The 27,969-nt window shown below is 51.9% G+C and overlaps 1 protein-coding gene across 1 annotated transcript in view; it reads right to left on the bottom strand.

Moving 5' to 3' along the window:
- Positions 1-956: 956 nt before the first annotated feature.
- EFR3B (EFR3 homolog B) overlaps positions 957-27,969 on the bottom strand; it is a 48,573-nt gene continuing 21,560 nt past the window's right edge. The window contains exons 4-22 of the mRNA XM_032652931.1: positions 26,703-26,824; positions 22,304-22,453; positions 20,967-21,101; positions 20,234-20,312; positions 19,351-19,486; positions 18,909-19,070; positions 18,018-18,129; positions 17,587-17,638; positions 15,258-15,430; positions 14,652-14,727; positions 14,025-14,186; positions 12,485-12,616; positions 11,002-11,069; positions 9,766-9,893; positions 8,919-9,010; positions 5,688-5,736; positions 4,458-4,564; positions 3,077-3,126; positions 957-2,634 (exon numbers count right to left, since the gene is read on the bottom strand). Coding sequence (XP_032508822.1) covers positions 2,529-2,634; positions 3,077-3,126; positions 4,458-4,564; positions 5,688-5,736; positions 8,919-9,010; positions 9,766-9,893; positions 11,002-11,069; positions 12,485-12,616; positions 14,025-14,186; positions 14,652-14,727; positions 15,258-15,430; positions 17,587-17,638; positions 18,018-18,129; positions 18,909-19,070; positions 19,351-19,486; positions 20,234-20,312; positions 20,967-21,101; positions 22,304-22,453; positions 26,703-26,824 — 2,091 coding nt within the window. The 3' untranslated portion in view covers positions 957-2,528. The remainder of the gene's footprint in view (positions 2,635-3,076; positions 3,127-4,457; positions 4,565-5,687; positions 5,737-8,918; positions 9,011-9,765; positions 9,894-11,001; positions 11,070-12,484; positions 12,617-14,024; positions 14,187-14,651; positions 14,728-15,257; positions 15,431-17,586; positions 17,639-18,017; positions 18,130-18,908; positions 19,071-19,350; positions 19,487-20,233; positions 20,313-20,966; positions 21,102-22,303; positions 22,454-26,702; positions 26,825-27,969) is intronic.

Genomic DNA, 27,969 nt, shown 5'->3' with positions numbered 1-27,969 from the left:
GCCAGACGCCAGCAGGCTTGGAAGGCAGGAAGAGTGGTGCTAGGCTGAAGGCTGGGGTACCCACCAAACTCTGCATGCCTTCTCTCCCAGGGCTCGGGAGGGCAGGGGTGGGGTGAAGGAGGCTGCTTAATTTACCAGGTAATTGTTCCAGTTAATGTTCATCATGAACTTTCTGATTCTGAGGCATCTTTGGCCAGAATCCGTATTCTACTCCATGTCAGCAGGCAACTTAATATTCTGCTGAGTGTAAGTTTAAATTGGAACCGAGAAGGAGGGCACTCAAAATGTGGCCATGTCTCCAAAGGAAGCACATCTTTGCTATGTAGCGGTGACACAAAGAAAAAGCTGCTTCAGACAGAGGAAACAGCAGTGAAGTATATGAAGAATGGGAATCCTGCACCTTGTTTCTTCGATCTGTTCCCAGGGTGGGGATGAGGGAGAGACAGCTGATGGACATGTAGGTCTCTGGTTCTAGTGCTGGTTCTAGAAAGAGGCTCCAGGGAATGACTGCCAAGTCCCAGAACCAGGGCCCCAGGGCAGTGCTCGGGGTGCAGTTGCCATGCGTGTGGACCCTACAGTCAGAGAAGCACTAGAGAGAAACAGGGCTTCGCGTCAAAGCTGAGCAGGGAAGAAAGATGGGAAGATCCAGTGAGGAAAAGACATGTTTGTGGCTCAAAATTTAGATTTTCTCTGAAGCTTCTTCCAAAGGTCATTTGTCTTCAAGTTTGTTTCCAGTTATTTTATTTTATTTATTTATTTTTTGCGGTACGCAGGCCTCACTGTTGTGGCCTCTCCCGTTGCGGAGCACAGGCTCCGGACGCGCAGGCTCAGCGGCCACGGCTCACGGGCCCAGCCGCTCCTTGGCATGTGGGATCTTCCCGGACCGGGGCACGAACCCGTGTCCCCTGCATTGGCAGGCGGACTCTCAACCGCTGCGCCACCAGGGAAGCCCTGTTTCTAGTGATTTTAAATTTGGTTTCTTAATAAAGAGATATTAAAGTAAAGAGAAATCTCGGTTCATGCCTGTAAAGTTGGGTTGAGTATTAGCCAACAGCCACAGAGCAGAGCCAAAGGCTGTGGTGGAGGGGCGGGAGCCGGGCCCCCTCGGCCCTGGAGTCACGTAGACCCTCTGGAAGCCACAGGCCCACAGCACAGAGGCAGCAACCAAGGGGGGAAACTATAGGAACGAGGGTCAGGCAGCCCCCATACCCAACGAGATTATTGCACACGCAATAGGAAAGTTCCATGTGTTAAGATTCTCCTAATTTGGACAAATACACCTATCAGCCCTGATAATCAGGCTCTCACAGTGCATCTGTGCAGGGCCACGCACAGAGGTGTGACCCGAGGGTGTCCCGAGAAGACTGCCCTCCCCTTAGCAGAATCAGCCCGCTTCTGACCCCACCCCACGCTGAAAATTGTACCCTCAAAAGGGGTTCCTTTGGGTCAAGAAATCTACTCACCCTCCCTCTTTCCACGAGCAAATTCTCCAGGAAGGAATCATGTGACTATTCTCACCTTCCTGTGAGTCATATCAGCTCGGAAAAGTTATGGGAAGTTAGACTGGAAAAGAAGAAGGAAAGGGCTCTTCTTGGCCAGAGGGAGCTGCCTCAGGAAGAGGCCCAGGTGAGGTTCTGCCAGAGGCCGCTCACGCGGGGAGCCGCAGGAAGAAAAGCATCAAAGAGGGAGAACTCAAGTCAGAAATACATCCCTCTGGACAAAGGAGGGGAGATACTACAGAGGGACGCAGACTTGCCCACTTTTGCCTGCTGCTCCTGGACAGGAGGCCGGCCCGTGCTTCTGCTCGCTGGCCCAGCCGGCCGGCCTGGGGACCCAGGCTCCCTCTGTCAGTGGCCTCCTGCCCCCCACGGTGTCTCTACCCCAGCTTCCGTTATACAAGCTCAGTATTAATTAACAATAGAAACAATTCACGAAGAGGCAACTGGCAGGGTGAGCGGGGGAGTGGAAAAGACACCAGAGGTTTGAAGGCCTTTGGACCCTCAACTGGGGAAGGAGGAGGGGACACTCTGGAGGAGATCAGCGCCCCATCTTCCAGCTCTCACAGGCCACTGCTTTACGGGAGGAGCTGGCCTTGCCTCCTCCTGATTGCAGTCTACGGCTTCCTTTGACCAACTGTGTCTCTCTCTGGTTCCCTCCTGGGGGAATGGCAGCTGCACACACACCCCATGAAAGCCCTTCACTTACTACACTAAGTAGGAGTTTCCTGGGACCTCAGCCTCTCTCTGGAGACCCCCAATGACTCTTGACCCCAGGATGACACAGAGGAAGAGACAGAGGGCACAGGTAGGATGCTTATTGGCCCCAGCGTGGCCAGATCTCCCTCAGGGAAGACAAAGAGGAAGCAGGGAGGCCGAGAGGGGGGCAAGGGGGCCCAGGGCTCCACCTTGCTTAGCTGTCCAAGGTGCTTTTTCTCTGAGATCCCAGTTAGATCTCCATGGCGTCGGGGTGGGCGTGAAGGCGAGCCCCTCCCTCAGGCCCCACCCCTCCGAGAAGCTGGGTCTTGGAATTCAGTATACGCACAGATCGGGAAACTTCATCTCATAGACTGGGATGGAGTGGCTCTGAGGCTGGCCATAGGCTGCAGTGATGGTTCCTGATGGGCTTGGTGGGGGCCTGGGACAGAAACACAAGGAGGGGAAAGGCATGAGGACGGTTCTGGGGTCCCGCCCCGTGCAGCAGAGCAGCTGATTGAGGTTTCTCTTTGAACAGGGACCAGAGATTATGTCACTCCGTGGTTCCCAGGTTTCAAGTTGTTCTAGAATCTTCAGCTTGAAGTCAAGCTTTACTGCAGGCTCTACAGCGACTCTGTGGCTCTAGAAAGTACCAGCTTGTGACACTAGGACCCCCGGCTCTTTTCCAGGGTTCACTGAGCTGTCTCTTTCTCCCTTCAGTCTCTGTTTCCTTATCTGGAGAGACTTGGTGGCCGACTCCAGCCCTGGAGACAGAGGCTGGGGGCAGGGAGGGCTGAAGACAGGTGCGAGAGGAGGACTTGGGGGGAGGGGTACCTACACTGGGCCACAGAAGTGGGGATCCCCTGCCCAGGGCTGCCACTTACCGGATGGTGATTTCAAAGATCTGATTGAGTTTGCTCTGCAGCAGTGATGCCTAGACACAAATAGAGGGAAAGTGAGCCGGGGGCTGACTCCCAAGCCCCCTGCCCACCATGCACTGGAAGTGCTGGGCAGTTGCGGCCTTAGGAAAGAAACCGGTGTGAGCTCGTTTCCAGCACTTATCTGTGGACCCTGGCGGTGGGTTCAGATCAGAAAGAGCCGCCCAGCAAAGGCCTGTGGGGGACAGCACAGAGGCCAGGAACCCCAGGAAGGACTTCAGCAAAAGTTCTGGAAGAGCCCTTAGCTCCTCCAAGTGGGGCAATAGGGCCTGCTGGGCAGAGCCAGGAGGCTCAGAGCTGGTTCCAGCTCTTTCCTTAACTCCCAAGGAGCAGTTGTACAAAATTGGTGCATTAGGGAAGATGTTCTCTCTGGTCCCTTCCGGCTCCACCTAAGTCCATGTACACAGAGAGTGAGATTGTGCTCAACTCTGAGCTCACGAAATGAGCAGCCTCTACCTCTCAGGATGGAACTAGAGGTCAGCATAATATAGGCCCAGAAAAATCTATATTATACTTACATGTATTTTTATATATAATTTATGCATGTTAATATATTACTATATATAATTATAATATATGAGAAGTTTATGTATATATATTTGAAATATATATAATAGAAAATTACATGTGTTTTTATTGAGAGGAAAAAGTACAATAAAATATAAGTTATTTGTAGACTTTGGATGTTTACAATTATGTTTCGTTGTTACGAAGATGGACACTGGGGCTAACAAATCCTGGAATATCATTTTCAAGAAATGTTTGTGCTCTTCCCTTAGCCATCTACTCGTCTTTCTACTTGTCTGATGCCCTCTCATTCAGATTCCTTTTCCAAGGCCAGGCCGTTCCATTCCACCTGCCGGGGTCCCCCAGTTGGAAGCGGGCCCTCTAGCAAACGCTGGCCATCTTTCCTGTGCCCTGGCCCCTTCCCCCATCACTCCATAATGTGACAACCCTAATGGCAACAAACTCGCAGAGCTGTCATGAGAAGGAGATAAGCTGATAGATATAAGATGCTCTGATGAACAGCAAGTGCTATTTCCGCTCCTGCTCTGATGATTATAATTATTATAATCTATCTATTTGGTACAGGAGATCCTGAGGTCAGGGTTTCTCCCTTATATGAAAACTGTGACCTCTGGAGGGGTGTATGACTGATAGCCTTTAGGTTCGTGGGGAAACAATGTAGTGCCAAGGCAATGTTGGGATCTAAACCCTAATTTCTGGATGACAACAGAACCAGGATCTCCTAGAAACTCAGTCCTGCGCTGGGCCCACATCCAGTGTCCGTTTGATCCCGGGAGGGGCACCATTACGTCTCACTTACCCGGGCCCCGCAATGCGCTGCAATCTCCTCGAAGGGCGCCTTCTGGAACTTCTCCACCACCTGTCGCCGCCGTTCACGTTCCTGCTCCTCGACGGCCACGCTGTCCACTGCGCCACAGAGAGCCGGGTCAGCCCTCAGGTCCTACCCCAGTGATGCAGTCTGAGATTTCCCCCCAGATCTCCACTCCGCTGACGAGGGGCAGGGTAGCGTGGAGGGTGCGATGTCATCACTTGGCCCTGGGAGAGCTAGACCCTTTTCTGATTCTGCCTGAGGGCTCAGCCCCCTTCCTTGCCTAAGAGTTTAACTAGTTGAGTGGACCTTTAAGTGGGGCTAAAGCCCCATGTAGTTGCATTGACACTGGGACTCTTAGATGAAAGTTCCTGGAACAGGAAGTACTCTGGGGGGAATATGAAAAGGGACATCAACAGTGGAAAAGCCACAAAAGACAACGAAGAACCCCTATGGCACAGCAGTCGGAGGCCATTTAGTTTAAGGCTTCTGCATATTCCTCTTGGTAGCCGAAATGAAAAAAAAAAGGAAGGGTATGAAATATGTTCATCATGCCCCGTTTAAGAAGGCAGAGCAGTGGGAACGTTTAGCAAGTGTACCATGAATGACAACAAAGATAAAGATTTGTTATCGGGATACTTCATTGCCCAATAATCTAGACGAGGTAATACTGCATTTTAAAATCTACTGCCATTATTAAATAAATATTAATAGGATTTGTTCTTGAAGGCTTTCATTGGTTAACTTTTTCTTTTGTATCACACTCCACCAAAAAATTGTCAAGGTATTTATACAAATTAAAATTGCAGGTGGGAGGGACGGAGACGCAAGAGGGAAGAGATATGGGAACATATGTATATGTATAACTGATTCACTTTGTTATAAAGCAGAAACTGACACACCATTGTAAAGCAATTATACTCCAATAAAGATGTTAAAAAATAAAAAAATTGCTTTTTACTTGTCTGATTGGCTGTAACCCTCAACTGACCACTTTTAAGGGCAGCGGTCAGTAGAAAAAGGGTTCCTGGCATAGGACATGGACACACACACCCCCCCCACCCCCGTTAAGAGAGGGGGACTTTTAATTGCAGCTCCAGTAGTTGTGAAGAGTTTAGAGGAAGCCACCAGCCTCTCCCCTCACAGCAGACAGCTGCGCATACCCACACGCCTCTCCAGGACCCAGTCCTGTGATCCGCTCCCTCGGGGGCTCCCACTTACCAATGGCCTTCTTCAGCGTCTCGTAGGTGATCTCCTCGGCAGGCACGCGCTGAGGGAGAGGGAACAGAAGTGCTCAGAAAGGGGGAGGGGGAAGCGGGGGGTGGGGAGGCAGCCTTGGCTTCCTCAGTTACCTGGCAGCCACTTCACTTCTCAGAAGAATGTCCTGAAGGGAGAAACTCCCTGAGGACACCCACATTCTCTCACTAGGGTCTCTGGAAGCTGCCTGAGTAGGCACAGAGCCTCCAACTGAAGGAGAGCAGGGAGAGAGAGAGGAGGGGAGGCTACTGCCTCACCAGTCACAAGTCTGGCCTGAAAGAACTCACCGGCCCCTCCCCACCTCGCCCCCCAGGGGGTCCCATTAAGCTCCCTGGGAAGAAAACACTGTAATTCAAACAAATCTTCAGAGAACTTAACAGAAAATATTCGAAACAAGAGAAGGCAGTTAGCAAATATAATCTCATATGAAAATTTCAAGAACTGACTAACTTTTTTTTTTTTTCCGGTATGTGGGCCTGTCACTGTTGCGGCCTCTCCCGTTGCGGAGCACAGGCTCCGGACGCGCAGGCTCAGCGGCCATGGCTCACGGGCCCAGCCGCTCCGCAGCATGTGGGATCTTCCCAGACCGGGGCGTGAACCCGTGTCCCCTGCATCGGCAGGCGGACTCCTAACCACTGCGCCACCAGGGAAGCCCCTGACTAACAATTTTGAAGACTTCTGATATTAAATTATCCACCAAGGTGATGTGAGTATTCAATAAAGGTAAGGCATACTGAGGTTGGTCCAAGGACCTGGGTCACAGGATCTCAGTGTCCTGGGAACCCATAAAAGGAGGTGGAAAATAATAAAACCCAAAGAAGGGTGTTCTACGGATGTGTGGCCTTAGGTCAGATGCTGAAAATTGTGAAGGAGTTTGGACTAAATTCCAGGAATTCCCCACTAGACTGTGAGCTCCTTGAGGCAAGACCCATGATTTATTCATATTCCATTACTTAAATGTAATGTTACATGAAAGAGGCAGACACAGGAGAGAATGATTCCATTGATATAAAGCTCAAGAAGTGACATAAGTTGGGCTAGTGGCTCCCTCTGGGGAGGGGGTACAGAGGCAGGGCTCCTGGAAGACAACATTTTAGTCCCTGATCTGGGTGGGAGTGTATCAGTGTATTCACTTTATACACTCAGACAATTCACTGGGCTTGGAATTCCATAAATGCTTGTTCGAGTAGGAATGGACACAGTTGTAGGTATGGGATAAAGTCATCCAACAAATATTAAGCGAGCACCAATTATGTGTAGGATTCTTGGCGATTCACTTAGTCGAAATTGCAAAATGTATTACTATAGGAATTACACGCAAGAGAGTGCTATCATTCACTCTGAAGATTCATTCACTGTGAAGGTTCATCCTCTGTAGGTCTGTCCATCCACCCATCCATCCATCCATCCATCCATCCATCCATCCATCCATCCACTGTCAGCACTGACCAACATCAGATATTCATGGGTAAAGTGATAGGAAACCATGTGGTGGTGGGAGAAAAAGGAAGACAGATCACTGGGTAAAGGTAGGCAGAGAGGAGCTGATGGAGGAGATGGACCACAGGCTGGATGTTGATGAATGGGCGATTCAAGAACGTAGAGGTGGAGAGGAAGGGCGATTCCGACATGGGATTCCACACTAGCAAAGACATGGAGGTGAATGAGATAGCATGGGGGAGACTGAGAGCAGACCAGCCAGAGAGGAGGGGAGATGAAATGAAATGGGAGGGCATCCCTGACTACAAATGGCTCTGAATGCCAGGCACTGGGTTTGGAATTTAACCAAACCAGCATTTATTGATCACCTGTTATGAGGCTGGCATTTGAGGCTACAGGGAGTTACCGTGAGATTCTGGAGGGGTGGGGGTGGGGCAAGGTGGGCTGAAAGTGGAAAGAAGTACAGCACGCAGAAGGGTGGAGGCTCCCACACCCCTGCTTTCGATACCAAGCCATCCCGGGCTAAGCTGACTCTCTGAGGGGGAGGAACCCATGATGCTGACCGGGGGGCCACGAGGGAGCAGGCAGTTGTGTACCCAGGTGAGCATTTCTCTTCCTTCGTCTGCTTCACTTTACTTATCAATTCCTAAGGGTCTCTCAACTCTTGGGAAGGAAGAATTACAACTATTGAGGGGATAGCAGTCAACTCACGCTGCGCTCCTAACACGTGAGGTTCCCATCCCTGCAGAGCTGGAAGGGCCTTGGAGGACATCTGGCTCGACCTCAGGTTGCTTCTCCAATTAGCCTGAGTCAGAGCTTCCCTCCTTCCATGGGAAGGTTCCAGACAAGCTTGGAAAAGCCCTGCCCTGGAGGTATGCCCTAGTAACCGAGGAGCTGTTGGAATGGCTGAGGGCACAGTTAGGGGGAGGCTTGACCTTTACCCCACTGACTTCTCCTTGCTCCAGGCCCATCTGGGGAAAGGCTGGGTGTCCAGGCTGTCCTTCACAGCTACTCCAGGCTGTCCATGCCCAGGGATCTCACAAGTCTCCTTGTCCCAGTCCCACCCAGATGTGCATCTTCCCTGCTTCTTGCTAAGGTTCCCCTGCGTCTCTGTCTCCGTCAGCTCCCTTAACTGGCAGAGTTACCATTTAAAACAAGGGTACCACATCCTGAGGCTTCAGTTCCCCTGGGATGCCTTTCTCCCTCCTCACTGCCCTGCCCACATTTCTTTTTCATTTTAGTGAGTAAATTTGGTATTTCCACTAAAATTCTTTATTCCCCCTTACTTGTGGGTACACCTTCTTTATTTTCTGAGGCAGAAGCACTACCGTGCGAAAAAAAAAAAGCATTTCCTTGACATATCTGGAAGAAACATTGTAAAAGCTATTCTTGCCCTCATCTTTTCTGTGAGGCCTTCCAATTTCCAACGTGGAGCACGTCCGCCTCCATCATGAATAGGGAATGACTACCAGCAAGGCTTTCAAGACTGACTTTTATAACATGCCCACGGGAGTGTATGGGGTGGGGGGGATTCGGTAATTTTTTCCAGATGGAAATGTCTAGGATACTTATGATGAGAGTCAGTAAGAAAACAGGGCTTACTTGAGAAATTTATTTCTGTGCAACTTTAAATGTGTGGGGTGGCTAAGGGAGTCTAGATCGTGGAGTGTCTGACCACCTAGGAGGTAGGACGAGTCCCCTCCCGGGAGGACACTGAGCTTCACCAGGACAGTGGATCAAGAATGAGACACTCACCTCCTCCTTCTCTGGGCTGTTCCTCGATTCTACCTCCACCTGCAGGGAAATGGTTTCTCCAATGCTCTTCCTCTTGGATAAGCGATCCTCATCTGGGAAAGGAGGATAGAGAAGCTAGAGTCCCCAGCCCCTGCAGAGCAAGCCAGGATCATGCCTCCAGCACCATCTCCCAACCCCCCTGACTTTGCCTGGTCCACAGTCCTGGGAGAGTTCAGAGGGAGTTTATATGCTGGGGCTACGGCTGGAGTTTACGGAGGGCTGCGGGCCTTCACCGCCCATCTTAGGGCGGTGAGTTTTGCTTTTTAGGGCTAAGATTTTGAAATTACTGATGAGCACAAAGAAGCCGCTTATGACCAGAAAGCGTATCTTAACTTTCACAAGGGTCATCTGCTAACAGCACCAGCAGCTGTCATTTGCGTAGCATTTCCTACTACGGGCATCTGCCTCTACCCTCTAAGGCAGGTATTGCTAATATCCCTATTTTACAGCCAAGGCAACTGAGACTCAGGGATGCCAAGGGGCTCGTCTAAGATTCTTCAGGAAGTAAGCTACAGAGAACTGGGTCTCAGACTCCACAGCCCATGTGTGCTCTTTCCGTCACTGTGGGGTCTCTCCCACGCACAGGCCAGGCTATCCCGTGGGCCAGTTACTCCCAAGGACCCTGCACTGAAGAGGAGAGGTGGGAAAATCAAGGATCTCACCATGGATTTCCACTGTGTCTTTCAGCTCTTGTGTGACATCTAAGGTGCCATGGAAGGTGACCGAAGGACTCACAAGTCCCTTCCTTTCAGGCCCTGGCCAAGAAAAGCCAGAAGCAGGCTCGGAAGTCCTCAAGCAGGGCTCCTACCTGTCAGCTGAGGGATGTAGGGCAGGCAGAGCCTGTCTGCATTGTAACCACTGCCCCCCAGGACCTCACTGATGTTGCTCTGGCGGAAGAGAAGCTCAATTACCACTCCATCGACGTTTTGAGACAGCCTGGGACACAAAGGAGGGAAGAGGCCGATGAGAACCATGGGGGACTAGAATGATTTCCTGATGACCTTCCTTATTTATTATTTTTTTCTTTTTGCGGTACGCGGGCCTCTCACTGCTGTGGCCTCTCCCGTTGCGGAGCACAGGCTCCGGACGCGCAGGCTCAGCGGCCATGGCTCACGGGCCCAGCCGCTCCGCGGCATGTGGGATCTTCCCGGACCGGGGTACGAACCTGTGTCCCCTGCATCGGCAGGCGGACTCTCAACCACTGCGCCACCAGGGAAGCCCGACCTTCCTTATTTTAAAAGTAATGCTCAAGGCAGTTCCCTGGTGGCCGAGTGGTTAGGTTTCCCGGCTTTTACTGCCGTGGCCTGGGCTCAATCCCTGGTCAGGAACTGAGATCCCTCAAGCCACACAGCAAGGCTGGAAAAAAAAAAAGTAACACTCATTATACAAAAGTGACAGAGGAGCAAAAGGAAAAAAAACCACCTACAGTCCCACTTTCCACATTCAGATTTTGTGCAGAGTCCCTCAGTCACACACATTTTTGCACACACACAGACATCCCCATGGCCCCCACTGTCCTGTTCTAGGATCTATTTTATTCACCTGTTATACAGTGAATATTTCACATGAACTATTCTTTAAAAACACTTTGCATGGGCTACCAGTTGTCTAGGGTGTGGACGGGCCACCATTTATAAAGCCATCCTCTATTGTGGGATATTTTGTTTCTTTCAGAATATCTTTCCCTTGAGTCTCTCTGATGCTGAAGTGATGTTGGCCCACACACTGCAGGCTGAGAAGGCCACTTGGATTGGTGGCACTGTCTTGTCAGGAAGGGCTCCTCCAGGATTTGTTCCCATGGGCTTGGTCAAAGTTCCCAGAGGCTGCATCCCATATTCTACGGTACAACACACTGAGATGGCTCAAGGCATGAATTATGGTCAGGTGAGGGGATCAAACTTGACCCAGGACTTCTGGGTCATAGGCGTAGGGTCCACTTTCTGCCCTTGAGCCCACAGAAGCCCGAGTCCCTGGCCTCAGACCATCCACTTCCTCGCTCAGCTGCTTGGGTTGTCCTTGAGCGCGTCCTCAGCGTTCTCCTCACCTGGGCCTCTCCACAAACACGTCCTCAGGGAGCATGTACGGAGCCTCTTTCTTCCTGCTCTCTATCACCTGAGGTTTGGGAGGAATCGTGAGAAAAGCTGGGTTCACCAGGGAGAGGGAAATCCCAACAGGCCAGTGAAAGAGTTCCCGTTCCCCTGAGCACTTCCTCCCTCCCACGAACCCTCTGGAAGAGCACCCACGGCTGGGCTTCTGAGGGAGAAACTCAGACCAACAGGGACCTCAGGGCAGCCTGTGAAGCCCAGGAGGACTGCTCAAGCTGTCTCCAGTGACACACATGCATTAAGTGTCCTCCAAAGGCAGGGGACTTAGCTCCCAAGAGAGTTCAGTTTCTTGCTCCTGTGTCCTATTCCTGTTTTCTGTTTAAATGCAAAAAAGGGAGCATAGGTCTCACTGTTCCCCAAACCCAGGTGCACTGCAAAAACACCCTGATGGAGAGTGCCATGGTGAGTCTCCCTCAGCATCCTTTGCAAAGTTTTGACAAGAAAGCTGAGTTATTAAGATGCTGAGAAGTGGGAGGACGCTTGGCATGAAAGTATGTGCAGGAGGTGAGGAAGCCACGATGCTACTATTTTTACTGGAGAGGATGTGGGGGCATTGCTTTTCCTGCCCTCCTGGATCAGCCCAAGGCTGGGAAGATCCTGCCTCATTCAGGGTGGTCTCTGACACAGCAGTACAGCACCTTGCTCCATGCCCCCAGCCAGCCCAGGCCAGCTGAGACCGGAGCTTTCTTGTTTAGTTTTATTTTGTTTTGCTAGTGTATTTTAAAGTTAATCCTACGTATTATATCATTCTACCTATACATAGTTCAGTATGTCTTAAAATGCCTTTTTGCAACTGAGAACATTTGATTACAGACCGGGTATAAGATAATACCAAGGCATAACCAATAATTTAATTACGCATGTAAATAGCAGAGCAATTAGGTAGAAAGGTGTCCATAATTTTTTGGACACATACTGATATATGCAGAGGTGAAACGACGTGATAGTCAAGGTTTGTTTGAACACATTTCAGCAAAGAAAACGAAAAGGAGACAGATGAAGCAAATGTGGAAGAATCTTCATAACTGTTTAGTTCGTGTGACAGCTGTGTTCACCGCCCTACTCATATTGCTTTTGTGATATTTGAAAATTTTCATAACGAAAACTTTCCTTAAAGTAGCTTTAGTCCCAGATGACCTGAGAGATGTGGGTATGTGCGCTTCCGGGAATGGAGGGAGTATAGAGGGGCCGGAAGTAGAGGAGGGCAGGTAGCAGGTTGGGAAGGGGTACAGGATACTGCCTGTGCCTGACCCTGCCCTGCTATGTCATGTCGTACAGGAGGAGTCACTACCGCTGAGAATTTCTCATCATTAGTTCTCATGCCTAGACTAAGCACAGGGCTCATGCAATTAAGCAAAAGTGGTTCTGGGGAAACCCCAAGTCAAGGGCCTCCTGAGCTCTCAGGGTCATGAGGACACCAACCTCACGGATGTGCTGGCAGAAGGCAGGCACTGTCGTGAGTTGGCTGATGAGGTTCAGGTAGGCGGCACCCAGCGCGTAGAGGGCACAGCGGTTGTAAACAGGCAAGTTCTCTTCATTGACCTGGGCCACGTCCTGTGGCAACACAGAGGGAACAAACTATACTGGTGCCCCACCCTCCAGCCACCCTCTACCAGCCTCCTTTAGAGGTGGCCCGCTACTCAAGACAAAGCCTTTTCCAGCATTTTCCCCGTAACTTCCTGGGGAACAGAGGTCACCCTCATTAAAGCTGAAGCAAATGGTCCTTAGAACAATCCATGAGCTGGAGGCTCATAAATACTTGAGTGGAGAGGCGATGACCTCAGTGCCCCACTCTGCAGTTCCAGCTGTAGGGAGCTCGACTGTCCAAACCCTCATGAATCCCACCTCTAGGATGCTGTCACCTTCACTGCAGACCCTGGATGATTCTTGGAGGACTGGACTGGCTTGCTAAGCTGGGTTCATATGTTCAACTGACAAAGCTGTGTGAGTTACTAGGGGATCGGGACACAAAGGAATCTCAAACTCTAGAATGAGGACGATCGTGGCATCTGGGTGGGCCTTGCAGGACTTAGCGCCATCAAGCAGGTAGCTGAAGAGTCTCCACCACACAATTCCAGGTTCGCCACCATTCGGGACATGATGCCCACCTAGCCTCAGGGCCCTGCTGACCCTGGCCTTTGAGGTCTGAAGGACCCGCCCCAATTCCCAGCAACCTGAGCAGTAGACTTCTACCCAGGCAGACCGTGAAAGTCTAAAGCCCTATCTAGGGCCACACTGGCTGCCTGAGAGTCACGAGGGGAGCTTGTTGAATCTCCAGATCCCTAAGCTTGGGGACAGAACTGGGATTATATATTTTTATTTTTATTTTTTGCGGTACGCGGGCCTCTCACTGCTGTGGTCTCTCCTGTTGCAGAGCACAGGCTCCGGACGTGCAGGCTCAGCGGCCACGGCTCACGGGCCTAGCCACTCCGTGGCACGTGGGATCTTCCCGGACCGGGGCACGAACCCGTGTCCCCTGCACTGGCAGGCAGACTCTCAACCACTGCACCACCAGGGAAGCCCTATATATTTTTAATAAGTGCTTAAGGCAATTCTGAAGCACAGCCAGGTTTGGGAACTAGGTAATCTTTAGACAAACAAGTTTGTATGGAGATCACTCCGGGCTTATGGGTACCCTCTTGGCAATCCTTGGAGTCTCATTCAGACCTTGCAAGAGACCCAGAATACTAGGGTGAAGGGATATTTTTGAAAGACCCTGTTTCCCGAGTCTCCTTTACTCTGAGGATGGGCCAAAGCCATGAATTCAGCATCCTTTGGTGGTTCCCCACATAGGACCATGGTTTGTGGTCTTCATGGAGGGATGGCCAACCAAGGGTGCAATATTCCTGGGCTCCAGAACAGGTGTTAAGCAGTGGCTACCTGGCTCTCTCACTAGTGCTTGGCCAAAACAGGTGCCCTCCCCCGATCCCAACCCCTATGTCCCGCCCACAGGGGGCCCCACCTGGACAGCCAGCACCAGGCGGATGAGGTCTACCACCACCTCCTCGTTGGCCAGCTCGATGCTGATGAGCGCCAGCAGCCCGTATAGCGCCTCGTAGTGCTTCTGTATGTTCGTCTCCTCCTTGCAGCTCAGGTAGATGTGTCTGTAGAGCTGCTGGGAGTGCTGGAGAGGGGGACAAGGGTGGAGGCAAGGCCACGGCGGGCAGGGTGGGGACAGGAGGGGCAAGGAGAATGGGAAGAGCAGTCTGAAGGGGGCGACGCAGCTGTGTGTACCCCACCTCCGCCCTCAGGGACAGGATGCCTTTAAAGCAGACCCCAGTGGAATCGGGCAGTGCAGGAGTATGTGCTTAGGGAAGGTGGGTCCGGTGAAACCAGCAACAAAAGCTGCTGCCCAAATCCAGTTTTAGAACACAGCCAAGGGATGCTCCCCACTCTGGCTCGGTGCTAAGTATGACCTGGGGGCTTGATCCCCTAGAGGGGTCGGCTGGTCATCCGGACTAAGCATAGTCAAAGAGGAGGAAGTGGGTTCTAGGGGCATGGCCAGTGGCGACTTGGGGGCTGGAAGACTGGGGTCCGCAGGGCCTGGCCCACCCGGGGTTCACTGTGTCTTGAGGTCACGCTTGCTAACCTTCTTCATGAAGATGGTGTCCTGCCGGGAGCACTTGTCCACTTTCAGCTTCAGGACAGAGATGTCGCTGAGGGTACTGGGAGGGGACGTGAGGGGCCACCTCAGTCAGCCCTTGCGCGAGGCCAGCAGAGCTCACATGGTATCACTGGGCTCCATCCCAGTGTTGTTAGTCATACCAATACCTCTCTGTGTCCTCCTGCCCTGGTTCTTAGCCTGATCTCCACTTTCTCCCAAGTTCTCAAGCTCCTGTCTCTTTTATCTTAAATACTTATCCAGATTATCCTCTTCCTCCCTTTCCTTCCTCCCTTTCAGCCCCCCAGTCTCAACTGATAACCCTGCATCCCCTTCTTTCCTCCCCACCTGAGAGCTCCCTTGGGTACCTGCTCTTTACCTCCCAAATCTCCCTCCCTTGCTCCACCAGGCACAAATGCCCCTTCAGTCTCTCCTTCCCTTGTAGGACCCCAGGGTCCATGTCCATGATTAGCTCCCTGGGGGGGGGGGGGGGTCCCACTGAAGATCTGAATCGTCTTCCCACCTGAGTGTGAGGTCCTAATGGGAGTCTCCTCCCCCATCACACACCAAATAGAGGGGAGACCTCAAGTTCACCTGATGGTGGAGAACTTGTGACGGTTGCCATGACGATCAATGAAACTGATGAGAATCTCTAGAACGAAGAGACGGATCTCTGCGTCCTCCATGAGGGCGGTGGAGAGAAGGCGGTCAAGGAAGTTGCTGGGCAGAGCTGACATCATGTTGTTGCACTGGAAGCCGGTGGATACCTGCAAGGGAGCCCAGGATCATGTGCTTACGAACGCCGGCCCTCCTGGCAGCAGTGAGGAGACTGAGGGGCAGTCGGCAGAATTTGGGTCTGAAGCATCCATCCTCTCTAAACATCTCCCAGCCCAGTTTCCCCGTCCTCCACCTTAGGCAGCTTTTGGGAATCCTCCAACATCTACCTAGGCAACCCGCCCAGCTCAGCTTAGCTAAGTGGATGGGGACAGTATGCAGGGACATTAAGTTACTAAAAGCAAGCAAAGGATGAGCCCTAGAAGAGAGAAAAAGCCAGGGAGCCTCTGAACCTAATGTTTCAGCCCATTAGGGCACAAATGGCAAACATTCACCATGAACACGCTTCCTTAGGAGCACGAACAGTCACAAAGAAGGAGAGACAGTGGAAGAAGTTACAGCTGGGCTGAGGAATTAGAACCCACGGACATGGCAACAGCCAAGAGCACACACAGCATTTGCTTACATCTCTTCTAGCATGGCCATAACGAGGGTCTTCTGATTAAAGCCAGCAGGCGTACAGAGACACCTCACCTGTGATGGTGTCAAAGTAGTTAAAAGCAGCAAACCAGATTTACTGTTAAGTCCATATTGCAAAACAATGCCTTTGATGATTCAGCAGGCCCTTGAGGCTCTGGTAAAGCCTGGTGGCATCAGTAGTAAACATCAATGTTCACTGAAGGGGGAAGTATTTGAGTGTGCCCCAAACTGTCACCTTGGTAAGACGCAGGGTACAAATTAATGACGGTAAACTCAGCAAAGAAATGGCAGGAGTACATAGACAAAGGAGGTACCAGATGTGGGCAGTGTCAGCACAAAAAGACTTTATAAAAATAGTGTGACATGAAAGGTGTGGGCTGGAGAGAGGGGAGGGAGGGCATGAGCGGGAGTGAAGGGGCTGTGCGAGCGGCATGGTTAGAACAGAGACGGGTTGAGGGGTCACATGGGGGGGTCTATGGAGGGAAAGGGGACTGAGGACCTTCCAATTTCAGTCTGAAAAGTTTGAAATCTGGATGTACATCAATTAGAAACTGAGATTTACTCTTTAACAAGGAGCAACACGTGAAGAACAACATTTCTAGAAAATTCTTCTTGGTTGTATTTATGATCGGTGAGGAGGAGGGAGCAACTATGAGAATAATCTAGTTCTGAGATGTCCAGAGTTTAGGCCAGGGTTGTGCCTTGGGGAGCTTGTTACGAATACAGATTCCAGGACCTCACTCAGACTAATGGCTCAAAATCTCTAGGGAGGGCTTCCCTGGTGGCGCAGGGGTTGAGAGTCTGCCTGCCGACGCAGGGGACACGGGTTCGTGCCCTAGTCCGGGAGGGTCCCACGTGCCGTGGAGCGGCTGGGCCCGTGAGCCATGGCCGCTGGGCTTGCGCGTCCGGAGCCTGTGCTCTGCAACGGGAGAGGCCCGCGTACCACAAAAAAAAAAAAAAAAAAAAAAAAAAAAACTCTAGGGAATCTATATGTTAAACAAGTTAGTCATAAGAACAGCATTTGAGGACAATAAATCTAGCCTCCAGTGATGGCTGCAAAGAAGGAAAGAAGACAAATGTAAAAAAAATTGACAAAGGGGGGGAATTCCCTGGCGGTCCAGTGGTTAGGGCTCGGCGCTTTCACTGCCGGGGCCTGGGTTCGATCCCTGGTCGGGGAGCTAAGATCCTGCAAGCTGCGTGGCATGGCCAAAAATATTTTTTTAAAAAATTAAACATTAAGTTAGATAAAAGAATTATGGTTATTATTTTTTTTTAATGGATAAAGGGAAAGATAGTGGCTGGGGGACTGAGGTGGGCATAAGTACCAAGGGAGAAACAGGTGGAAGGGACCTGGGGAGATACTTGGAAGGAAAAAGGGCAGGAACCAATAGAGTCCATCTCAATACAGAGAAAATGTTTGAGTGACAAGGCCAGCAGTAGCTGAGTAGCAGGCATCCTGCCTGCTCCGGAAGACCCAGCCCTGTGGGTACCCAGCCTGGCTAGTGAGTGGAACACAGGTTGGATTTCAGCCCCCTACTCACCCCTTTGGCTGGGCATGTTTGTGCAGTGTGCAACCTGCACGACTGTTATGTAGTAGCCTTCTCTTGTTTCCTTGGAAGGAGCTGCCTCCTACAGAGGCAGAGCAGGAATGGGGACAGGAGAGGCTCACCTGAAGGAGGGATTTCAGCAGCATAATCTGGGTCAGCCGGTTCCTGTTCTCCCTATAGACCAGAGACACAGATGATCACCAAGATGGTGATATAGGCAAAGACCCCACACTTGCCTGCCCAGTTCTCTCTCCTGATTAGATTCTCCATGAGCCTTATCTTGGGTTACCCAGGACAGTGACTTCCAGACCAGGGAACTAATGGCTCCCCCCAAGGTGGGAGGTTGTTATTGGTGGGACAGACTGAGGAACTGTAGGATCCAAAGGCCCACTAAAGGCGGCTGAGGGATTTGAGAGTAGAATGAGAGAAGACAAGTAAGGACAGAACCAGGAAAGTTGAGGTGGAGAAGGGAGAGAGCCCCAAAACGTGGGACGGGGAGTCAGGTGGAATTTAGGCTGGGAGAGGAAGGGGGAGGAAGGCATGGTAGACTCACCCGGTCCTCCCCATCTCCATGGGGTGATGCAGGGAAGGCAGTGGAACCTTGCTCATGATGAAGAGGATCACCTCGGAGCGCTGGTAAGTAGGCAATGTGCTGGCAAAGGAGCCTTCAGGAAAAAGAAGAGAGGGTTTGAGGCCGGCAGCTGCTGGAGTCTCTGCTCAAACTTTCAGCTGAACAAACTACTGGGAAGAGTGCGGGCTGCTTCTCTAGGGAGACGATTAAGACCCAGAGGGAGACACCTAGATGACGGCAGAGGACTCTTCCAGGCTCCTGTCCCTTCACTTGTTATTCCAGAGGCTGCGGTTAAGGTCTCCGGGATGGCGAAGCTCCAGTGGCGCTAGGACCAGAGGGCTCTGAAAGTGATGAGCCCTTACATGCACATGGTGGCTTTATGGTTCTCCCCTTCCACATCCACGTGCACATCCATGGCCTTCTCCCTGTCCTCTTTCCTTCCTTTTCTCTTTCTTTCTCCCACCTCCCCTCCAATCGCTCAAACGTGGAAGCATCAGGCGGCCCTAATGGGGACTGGGGTGCGGGAAGAGTTCGCCTGTCTCAGCCTCTGATCTGAACTTCAGGCTGAGAAACCCGGGGAGATTGTGCTGTGATCTAACTCGGGCCTGGCCCAGGCCACTCTGTGAGCTGTGTGCGCCATGGGCTGACTCCATTTCCCCCAGTGTCCGTGAATAACACGATTTAAGTGGATGACAATCTTACACTCCCCGGGACTAACATCCTCGCGGAAGGGGCCCCGCCTTCCCGCCCGCCCGCCTGCCTGCTAGCCTGCCCACCTGCCTGCCCCTCCCTCCGCGGTTCCGGCCCCGGGCCCCGCCCCTCCCCGGGCCCCGCGCCCCGCCCCTCCCGGGCCCCGCCCCTCCCCGGGCCCACCTATGGTCTTGATGACCGCCTCCTGGAACATGCGCTCTTCGTGCTCCTTGATGATCTTGGTGCCAAGGCTGATGGCCCCGTCGTAGCTCCCGGTCAAAGCGTAGTCGATGCTGAGCCGCAGCTGCCTCAGCAGAGTGTTGAACATCTCCAGCACCGTGGGCCCTGAGCGCAGCGCGGGGGGAGACCTGAAATCCGGGGCTGGCACTCCTCGCTTATTCTCCCCTGCCCCGCATTATCGGGCAAGCCCAGGCCCCCTTCCAGCCAGGGGCTTCCTCTGCCCACTACCTTCCCCGGCTGATTTCGCCTCCTGAGGAAAGCCGGCTCTGACACCTCCCTATCGTGCCTCGCCCTCTTCTGGAAGGGGAGGCAGCCTACGGTTAAGGGCAGTTCCTTGTCCTTGGGGGGGGTTCCCAGGCTCCACTCCACTCGGGATCCCCCTTACCCACAGAGCCCGTGGCGGCGATGACAGCAGCTTCCGACAGGACCTCCACGATGCCCGCCCGCACCGTGGCCGCGCTGCGGCTGTTGGCATCCAGGTGGCTCAGGAGCTGCTGGATAACCAGGTGGGAGTGCTGCGGCTGGGGGGGAGGGAGAGGTGCTGGTCCCCAGATAGCAGCCCCCATATGGCCTCTGAGCCAGGGCAGCCCTCGACGAGGACCCAAAGCTGGGTGGACAAAAGGGAGGTCCCAAGGCTAGCAGGCACTAGAGGTGGCACCGGATACCCCAGTTCCTTTTCCTGAGCCCCTCCCCCTCCTCTGTCCAACAAGGAGCTGAGTCAAGTCCCAATGAAGACCTGGATTTCCACATTTTTCCTGGGCCCTTTCACTTCAAATGGGTCAAAAGTCAATTTTAAGAACTGTCTTCCTTTTCAGTTTCCCCAGATCCCAGGTCTTATTAAGGCCACAAGAGGCCAGGTGGTTTAGTCCAGTGGTGCTCGAAGTGTGGCCTGTGGTCTGGTGCCAGTTCAAGATCTGTCTGATGCCCATTTACATTGAGCTAAGTATGGAAATTGAGAGTAGGTGTTGAGTCAGCAATTTGACAGAAGCCGTGGCAGCCAATTATGGTCTGTGGGCTTGTATTTTGCATGAGGTTGTCGTTTGTTTTTTCTAACAATTCTTTTTGTGTTTTATAAAGTATGGGTCTGTGACATATTGGAAACTAAACTAGTCCTTCTCCACGACTAGGTTAAGCAGCACCGGTTTAGACAACTAGGGGCTTAGGAGAAGTCACAGAGGACACTTGGTTTTCTCCAGGCGTGCACCGTTCCGCTCCGAGAGGCGCCACCTTGGCCAGAGGGACAGGCTGGACCAGGGGAGCCACCGTACCTGAATTGAGTACATGATGATTTTAAAGCAACGGATGGCGAACACCTTGGGTTCCCAAAGAGAATGGTTATCCAGGTGGCTGTGACGGAGAAAACATGGAGAGTAACTATGAAACGCAAGTGATGTTAGGAGGGAGAAGCTTGGTGGGAGAAAGTCACCCCCCAAGAGACCCAGCCCCTCTCGAAGCTCCCAGGTAAGTAGCAAGGGCTTTCAGGTGTAGGTGAGAGAAGGGAAGTACGAGAAGTCAACGAACAGGGTTCTGCAGTTGTGGGCTCAGGAATGAAGCCGGGCACCTTCCTCCTCCCAACTCCTCTCCCCAAAACTGTGCTCGGTCACCACGTGGTAGCTTTTTTTTTTTTTTTTTGCGGTACGCGGGCCTGTCACTGCTGTGGCCTCTCCCGTTGCGGAGCACAGGCTCCGGACGCGCAGGCTCAGCGGCCATGGCTCACGGGCCTAGTTGCTCCGCGGCATGTGGGATCTTCCCGCACCGGGGCATGAACCCGTGTCCCCTGCATCGGCAGGCGGACCCTCAACCACTGCGCCACCAGGGAAGCCCACCATGTGGTAGCTTTTGATGCCACAGTGCGGGGAACGTGGGCACAGAGAAGGGACCCACTTGGCCGAAGCACCACAACTGTAACACCTCCTTCCCTCCTCCCGAGTCAGCAAGGAGGTGCCGGACCTGAAACTGTTCAAAGCTGAAGGCGGGTGGGTGGGGAAGGGGAACACTCACACGAGAACAGGCTTGATGGCGTTTTTGATGTTGCCAAAGGCAGCCCGGCCCAGCAGTTCCCGAAGGCACCTCTCAGCCAGCTCTGCAGGGTTCTCCTTCTCCTTCTCTGGTGCTTGGAGGGGGGAGGGGGACCGGCTGTGGAAACACACAGCCCACGGGTGAGGGATGGAATGCACAGCTGGGCGTCGCTTTGTGCAGGCCTTCTGTGCTTCCCTCACGCAAATGGTCCCAGTAGGACAAGCAGGAATTTGACGTGGGCTGCACTAGGTCACAGGGGAGGTGTTGAGGCTGTCAGAAGTTAAATGGGGGTAAGGAAGCCCACAGTGGAGGAAGATTGTGGGAGGAGGGATAAAGTTCTTTTTCTGGACATCCTAGGGACAGGCCTGATGTGCCTCTGTGGGAAGGATAGATGCCCTGAGCACCATGGGCCTGGGGAGGTGCAGACCACGAGTGTCTCCATGCCCCCAAGGCTTTGGAAGGAACGACAGATGAGATAAGAGAGAGGGAGGCCGACAGAGTTGGAGAAAGCAGAAAAAAAGGGGAGAGAGGAAGGAGGGGAAAAAGTGGGAAAGGCACGGGTGTTGGCTTAGTTAGGTGCGACTCAGTGGTACCCACCCACCTCCACCTGACACCACTAGGGAGCTTGTCAGTGAAATGCTATTCCAGGAACAACCACCAGAGGGCACACTAAATTTCCCAACCGGCTCTAGCAGCGCAGGCTCAACTGACAGAAAGTGGGGAACCCACGATATCTTCAATCGGCGTCATGCCCAGCCGACGTGGACAGCACCGTGAAACTCTCCCTCCATCCCACTTCACAGAGGGGAAGAGTGAGGGGCAGAGACAGGATGAATCCATGTCTGGGGCTTCCCAGATTAAGACCCAGTATCTGTAACTCGTGTCAAGTGGCTGCTGGCTGGTCAAGTGGGCATTTCTAAGGGACTAGAACCCCACTAGGAAGTGAGAGAGAAGAAAGGTCCTCCTCGGCAACTGGAACCATGAAAGGCATTTAAAAACCTCCTTGGCCTGCTGCTTCTAGAAAGACCAAGGGAACCCGACTCTTGGTTCTTTGTGTTCAGCACACACTTACCCCAGGGAGCCCAGCACCATTACTGTTTCTCCTTCAGGAATGCAGACCTTAAGGGGTACAGCAGGCTGGTAGAAGGCCAGAGCCAAGGCTCCTAGGGAAGCAGCTTTGGACTCACTGCAGAACAAGCCACAAAAGCCAAGAGCCCTGACTTTGGGGCTGGGTTTTACCAACCAACCCAGCCGTGTGGTTGCCAAGTGCCCTGGGAGGGCTGCAGGGCCGCGTGCAAGCTCCCCCCTCTCCTGCTCACCTCTCTGCCTCCTCCACGTGTTGCAGATTGAAAAGCAGGGATGGGACGATCTTGTCCATGTGCTGTGGGTCCCAGATATTAGCCTGCAGTTCATCATTCACGGTCTTCCTCACCACCCCTTGTAGACCTTTGATACCTGACATTCGGATTCTGTAAGGAAAAGGGAGACATGGGGCCATGAAGTCTCCAAGCCCTGACAAGTCCAGCTTCTGTGACAAGGAGAGGAGTACAGCGAGGGGATTAGGGATGCACTCGTCCCTCAAAAGGCAGAACAGAGCCCACCTTCTACTCTTCATGTGACTTGGCCTCCTGGCTGGCCGCCTTCTTGTGCTGGTGGATTTGAGCACGAAGGCCACGTCTTCTGACTTGTCTTGGAGATTCCCAGACAGCCCTTGCCCCGTACCACCCGGGCTTCATCCCTAGGGTGCCCAGTTTCTCCAGACTCTTTAATACCCAGCTGGGTTTTCTCTAGCTTGAGCCCAAGATTTAAGAGCTCAAAGTGCTGCCAAGAACAGATGAGGCAGAAACCAGGGCTGTGAGCAACTTACAGGGGGAGGGGATCTGGAGGGGGAGGGGATCTGGAGGGGGAGGCACAGAGCTGTCAGGCTCTCAGGCACAAAGAGGTCTTGGCTGGGACTAAGCTGGTTGAGAAAGCAGAGGGGAAATGAGTAAGAGCACAGAGGAGACCCCTTTTGCACATCCCCAGTTCCCACTCTGCTGACTCAGGGATCAGCACAGCCCTGCAGGAGGCGGCCCTCTTTACCGGCCATTTATTTCAACCTGAAGTTCCTTTTTTTAACCAAACCTTTTTTTTTTCCTGATTATAACATAATACATGCTAATTATAGAAAAGTGTAACGATGATTTCCCCTGCCATCGCCGCTCAAAGATAATTATCATTGGCATTTTGGTGTCTTTCCTTTCTTCTATGTATAAACGTAGAACAGGATCAAGAACCTGCTGCATATGTAGTTTGCATTGGCGTTTTTCACCTATAGCATTCTATCACAAGCATTTCCCTGCATCATTCATTCGCAGACACGTTGAATGGTTATGTGCTACACTGTTAAAAGAACTTTCTGAACTAGTCGCCTATTGGTCATTTAAGTTGTTTCTAAATCTGCTTCTGTAATAATGCTGCAATGGACATCGCTGTACAAAGTACTTGACTACCTTCCAAATCATTGCCATGAGGAGAATGACTGAATCGAAAGGGAAGGAATGAAGGGCTCCCAGTTTTGGCAGATTCCTCTCCCCACGCCCAGTGCACAAGCTGCAGGAGAATACCGTCCTCACTGTGCCTGCCTCACACTAGGGATCTCATTCTAAACATCTGCTCTAATTTTGTGGCTCAGAAGAATCCTCGTATCTTGTAGCGATTTCACTTCGTATCCTTTTGATGATTGTTGGAGTTGAGCAGTTTTTCTAAATATTTAGTTGCCATTTGTCATTTCAGCTTCAGTTTTTTTTTTTTTTTTTTTTTTTTACTTTTTTTTCAGTTTTAAGTGCTGTTACCACGGCGCTACCCTGAGCTTTACGCGGAGACCATAACCGGGTGGTGAGAGATGCCTAATGCACCATCATCCCCTGGCCCTGGCCCAGGGCTGCTGGCAATGGACAAGGATTCCCTGGGCAAACACTTAGCTACCCTAATCCTGAACCAAGTCAGCACCCTGAGCTGACCTGAGGACGAAGTAACTGTAATACAATTCTGCTAACTGTTCCTGGCTCCAGGTTAAAGGCGCTCCCTAGTGCACTACAGAAATAAACCCCAGACGTGCTGGACTCATGTCCCACCCAAGAGAGCCTGGCTGGCAGGAGACCAGGCCCAGGGGATGGAAACTTTTCTGCCCAGGGCTTCCTTATGTGTGACTGAATTAATTTTTCTTCACTCTTTCAATCTCCCCAGAATCCCTTCCACATAGGTACACATTTCATTCCATGATGCCCAGAGCTGGCTGATCAGGCCTGGGGGAGAAGCATCCTCTTACTGTTCCTTATAATGGGCTCGGTGGAGGCCTGCCCACGTGCAAGGGGCTGGGAAGTCTCTGAACCCAAGGGGACTACACACACACACACACACACACACACACACCTATTCATGAGACCCAAGGGTAGTTCTTGGAAAGGAGCTCTGGGCTCTGCAAAGGCTGCGAAGGACCAGGGGAGAGCTCAGGGAGAAGGGGAGGGGTGCAGGGAGGTTATGGATGGGAGACAAGACAAAGGGAGAAACTCCTCTCACCCCGGCAGCCTTGCTTCCATGGGTGGCAGGTGCCAGGCTGTGGGTGCTGATGGCACCGCCCGGTGGCCAGAAGCAAACCTCAGCACCCTTCTCCTGACCTTCAGTCGCTCCCCACACCATCAGGACACGGTGCGACCGTGTCTGCTTCTGTGCCTCGTCCCCTGCTGTGGAGTGTGTGTGTGCAGTTGTACGTGTATGAGTGTGTGGTTTGTGTGAGATTGTGGTTATGTATGTGTGTCATACAGTCAGTGTATGTGACTGTGTGTGTGTGTGCAGTTCCGCAGGCCACTGTATGTGTGTTCACATGTGGTTGTGTATGCAGTTGTGTGCTTATGTGTGTGAGTATGTGTGTGAGTGTGTGTAGAACGGCATGACGAGTGTCCCCTCCCCTCCTGGAGCTTGGCTCTACCTGCGGTCCGCACCTGTTACAGCCACACCTGGTCACAGTCCCCCCCTTCCCCATCACCTGCTTCTGGACACACCCCACCTGCTCCAGCCCCTTCTGCCTCTTCACAGCCGTTCTGGAGCGAGGTAGCTGCTGAGGGAACCAGCGCTGGGGAGACGGGGGCTCCTTCCTCCCGTGACCCCCCTGGCCCCACAGAGGCACTGCAGCAGCACAGCCCCAGGGAGCCCCTGGCTGGTCCAAGACAGGCGAGACTGGGGAGCAGGGACACTGCCATCAGTCACACAGGGTCCTGCCCCGGAGCCGTTTCACAGCTTGGAAGCTTTGGGAACAGGCAGCCTGGGGGATGGAGGGGTTCACGTCCTGTTTCTCCGACCCAGACCAGCAGCCGTGGTGAGGAAGCTGTAGTTTAGGGGCACACAGGGCTCCCGGACCGTGCCATTGCGTATCACGTGCACTCGGGCCCACTGCGGTGCTGACGTGATGCAGGAAGAAGCCAGGGGCTGAGCTCTGGAACAAAGCCATGGAGACCCAGTCTCCCGTGGGCATGTCGGCCACCCAGCCTCAGCCCCCAGTCCCTTCCTTCTCCGACTCCTGCAGCTTTGCCTGGTAAGGACAGCTCAGCCCTTTTCCCTCCTTCCTCCTCCTTTTCCTGTGTTTCATTTTGCCTCCCCAGGTTGATAAGCACTCTTTGTAGGCAGTGGTTTACTTCTCATCCTTTATCTATCGGTATCAGCATATATTTGTGTGAATTTCTTTGTGATTTCATTGAGGGGGTTAATTTCTATGTCAATGAGTGTACTTCTGTAAGTTTTTTTGTGAGTGTGAGTATGTGTGTGTAAAAGTGTGTTCTGTAATTCAAGATGTTTATCTGAAAAGCATCCTTTCCTTCATTCACTTACTCAACAAGTATGTCGTGAGTGCCTGCTGCTCTCCAGGCACTGTCTTAGCACTTGGGATGCGTCAGAGAACAAAACAATGACTCCTGTCCTCACAGAGCTTACATTCTAGTGGGGAGAGACAGACAATGAATGAGAAACATATGTAAATTATGGAACATGTTTGAAGGGGATGAGTGCTATGGGGAAATAAAAACAGAGCCGGGTGAGGGAGAAGGGGAGGGTCAGGGGAAGGCGTTGTTGACAAGGGGACACTTGAGCAAAGCCTTGAAGGAGGTGAAGGAGTGAGCTGTACAGCTCCACAGAGGAAGCATCCCAGGCACAGGAACAGACTGTGCAAAGGCACTGTGGCAGGTGTGTTTCCAAGGCAGCACGGAGGCCTGTGTGGCCGAAGGGGAATGAGGAGGGGAGAGTGGAGGAGATAAACTCAGGAGGGTGGCAGGGATCAGCCAGTGTGAGGACTTCAGCTTTTTATATGTGGGTGTATATTTTGATGGAGAGTGGTGAGTGGGAGTGTTTCTAGGGTGTATAAAGGCATGTACTTCTGAACAAAGAGAGCACAGGTGTGTACATGTGTGTGTTGCTGGCTCTCAAATTGGGCTCAGAGGACCGTCACCTTAGGTCCCACCCTGTTTTCTGTCCCCAGAGGCTGTTCCTTTAGAAAGCATGTGCTGGGAGCCTAGCTCTGCCCACGCATCCATCTAAGTCCCGCCAGGTGCCCCTTCCCCACCAGCAACATCAGAGCCTCGGTAAACGCCAGTGAAATCAGACACGCAGTCCGGGCTGGGAGCTCTGCAGGACCATCAATGCCTCTGCCATTAGAGGCACAGCCTCCTCAACTTCCCTTATACTCACTTAGTCTTGATCTCCAAGTCTTCATGGCCAGAGTGGCACATTTCACTGAAGCGAGACACGAAGAAATCGTAGCTCCGATGGTAGGATGGGGTGTCCTCCTCTATGTTGGCAAACTTCACAAACTGTGTGGGGGGAGAGGGGAAATGCATCGTGAGGTGACCCGCCATGCTCCTCGCCTTTGGCCTCGGGGACCTGGCATCCCCCAGGCCCTTTGCCATAGTAAAGCCACAAGAAAACACATCTTAGGAACCATGCATCTCAGGATCTGGCTATAGTCCACCTCCCAGAGCACACTCGGGAAATCTGAGTTTCTGAGTTCTCCTTTCCTTTCTACACAACAAAAGCAGAACCCCTGGCCCTTCTCAGCCCTCCCCTGCTGGGTGAGCAGAGGATGGAAGAGAAGAGAAAGAGAAGGGGCTCAGTCACTTAAGTTCCTCCTCCCATTTACATCCAGAGCTGCCCCAAACATACAGGCTGAAGGCTGTGAGGAATAACGCTGGAAACTGAGCAAAAGCCAAGGCCAAAGCACAGAGCACCACCCTAGAATGCATTCTGGGAAACCAGGACAGTGCTGAAATTTGATTTAAAACCGTAATTACGCTTTATTGTTAAAATTTTGAGTACACTTTCAACGTTTGCAATTTCGGTTCATTAAGCCTTGCTCAGCATTCTCAGCCGCTAGATTCCTTCTGTCATCACCAGGCTGCACATTTGCAGCTCTAAATAGGGACTTGATTTCAAATGAGTCTCTCAGAGAAGCAAGAATCACAGACTGCGTGGAGTTAAATTACTAAAAGTTAAATATAATTTTTATAGGTTATTTTGTTTAATGTTATGAATTTAATACCACAAACAACTCTAAACGGACTAAACTTAGACTACATTCTCCACTATTCTGCCTTGTATTATTATATAATTTTTACAAACCTTCGTTGGTTCAAAGAGGACATACTGTTATTCCTAAAATCATCTCATCAGCGCACTCAGAATATTGAGTATCAATTGTCAACCTGTTTCTCCATCTAACTACTTAAAAGTTGTTAATAACTTTTTTGGGGGTGAAAATTAGCAACTTCCACAAGCATCCTTACTATTACAGTGTTTGGTTCTTGCAGTAATAAATACGCATTCATTTTCTGCTGAATCATAAAACCTCAACATGCAAAGCAGATAAGGAAATCTTCCCTTCTAAGTTACATCTAAAATGCACACATATATGTGGAAGTATTCTGATATTAGCAATAAACCCAAATGACATTGCTTGCCT

Source organism: Phocoena sinus, chromosome 13, assembly GCF_008692025.1.
Source record: "Phocoena sinus isolate mPhoSin1 chromosome 13, mPhoSin1.pri, whole genome shotgun sequence".
Classification (NCBI taxonomy): Eukaryota; Metazoa; Chordata; class Mammalia; order Artiodactyla; family Phocoenidae; genus Phocoena; species Phocoena sinus.
This window is presented reverse-complemented; position numbering and strand designations above follow the sequence as displayed.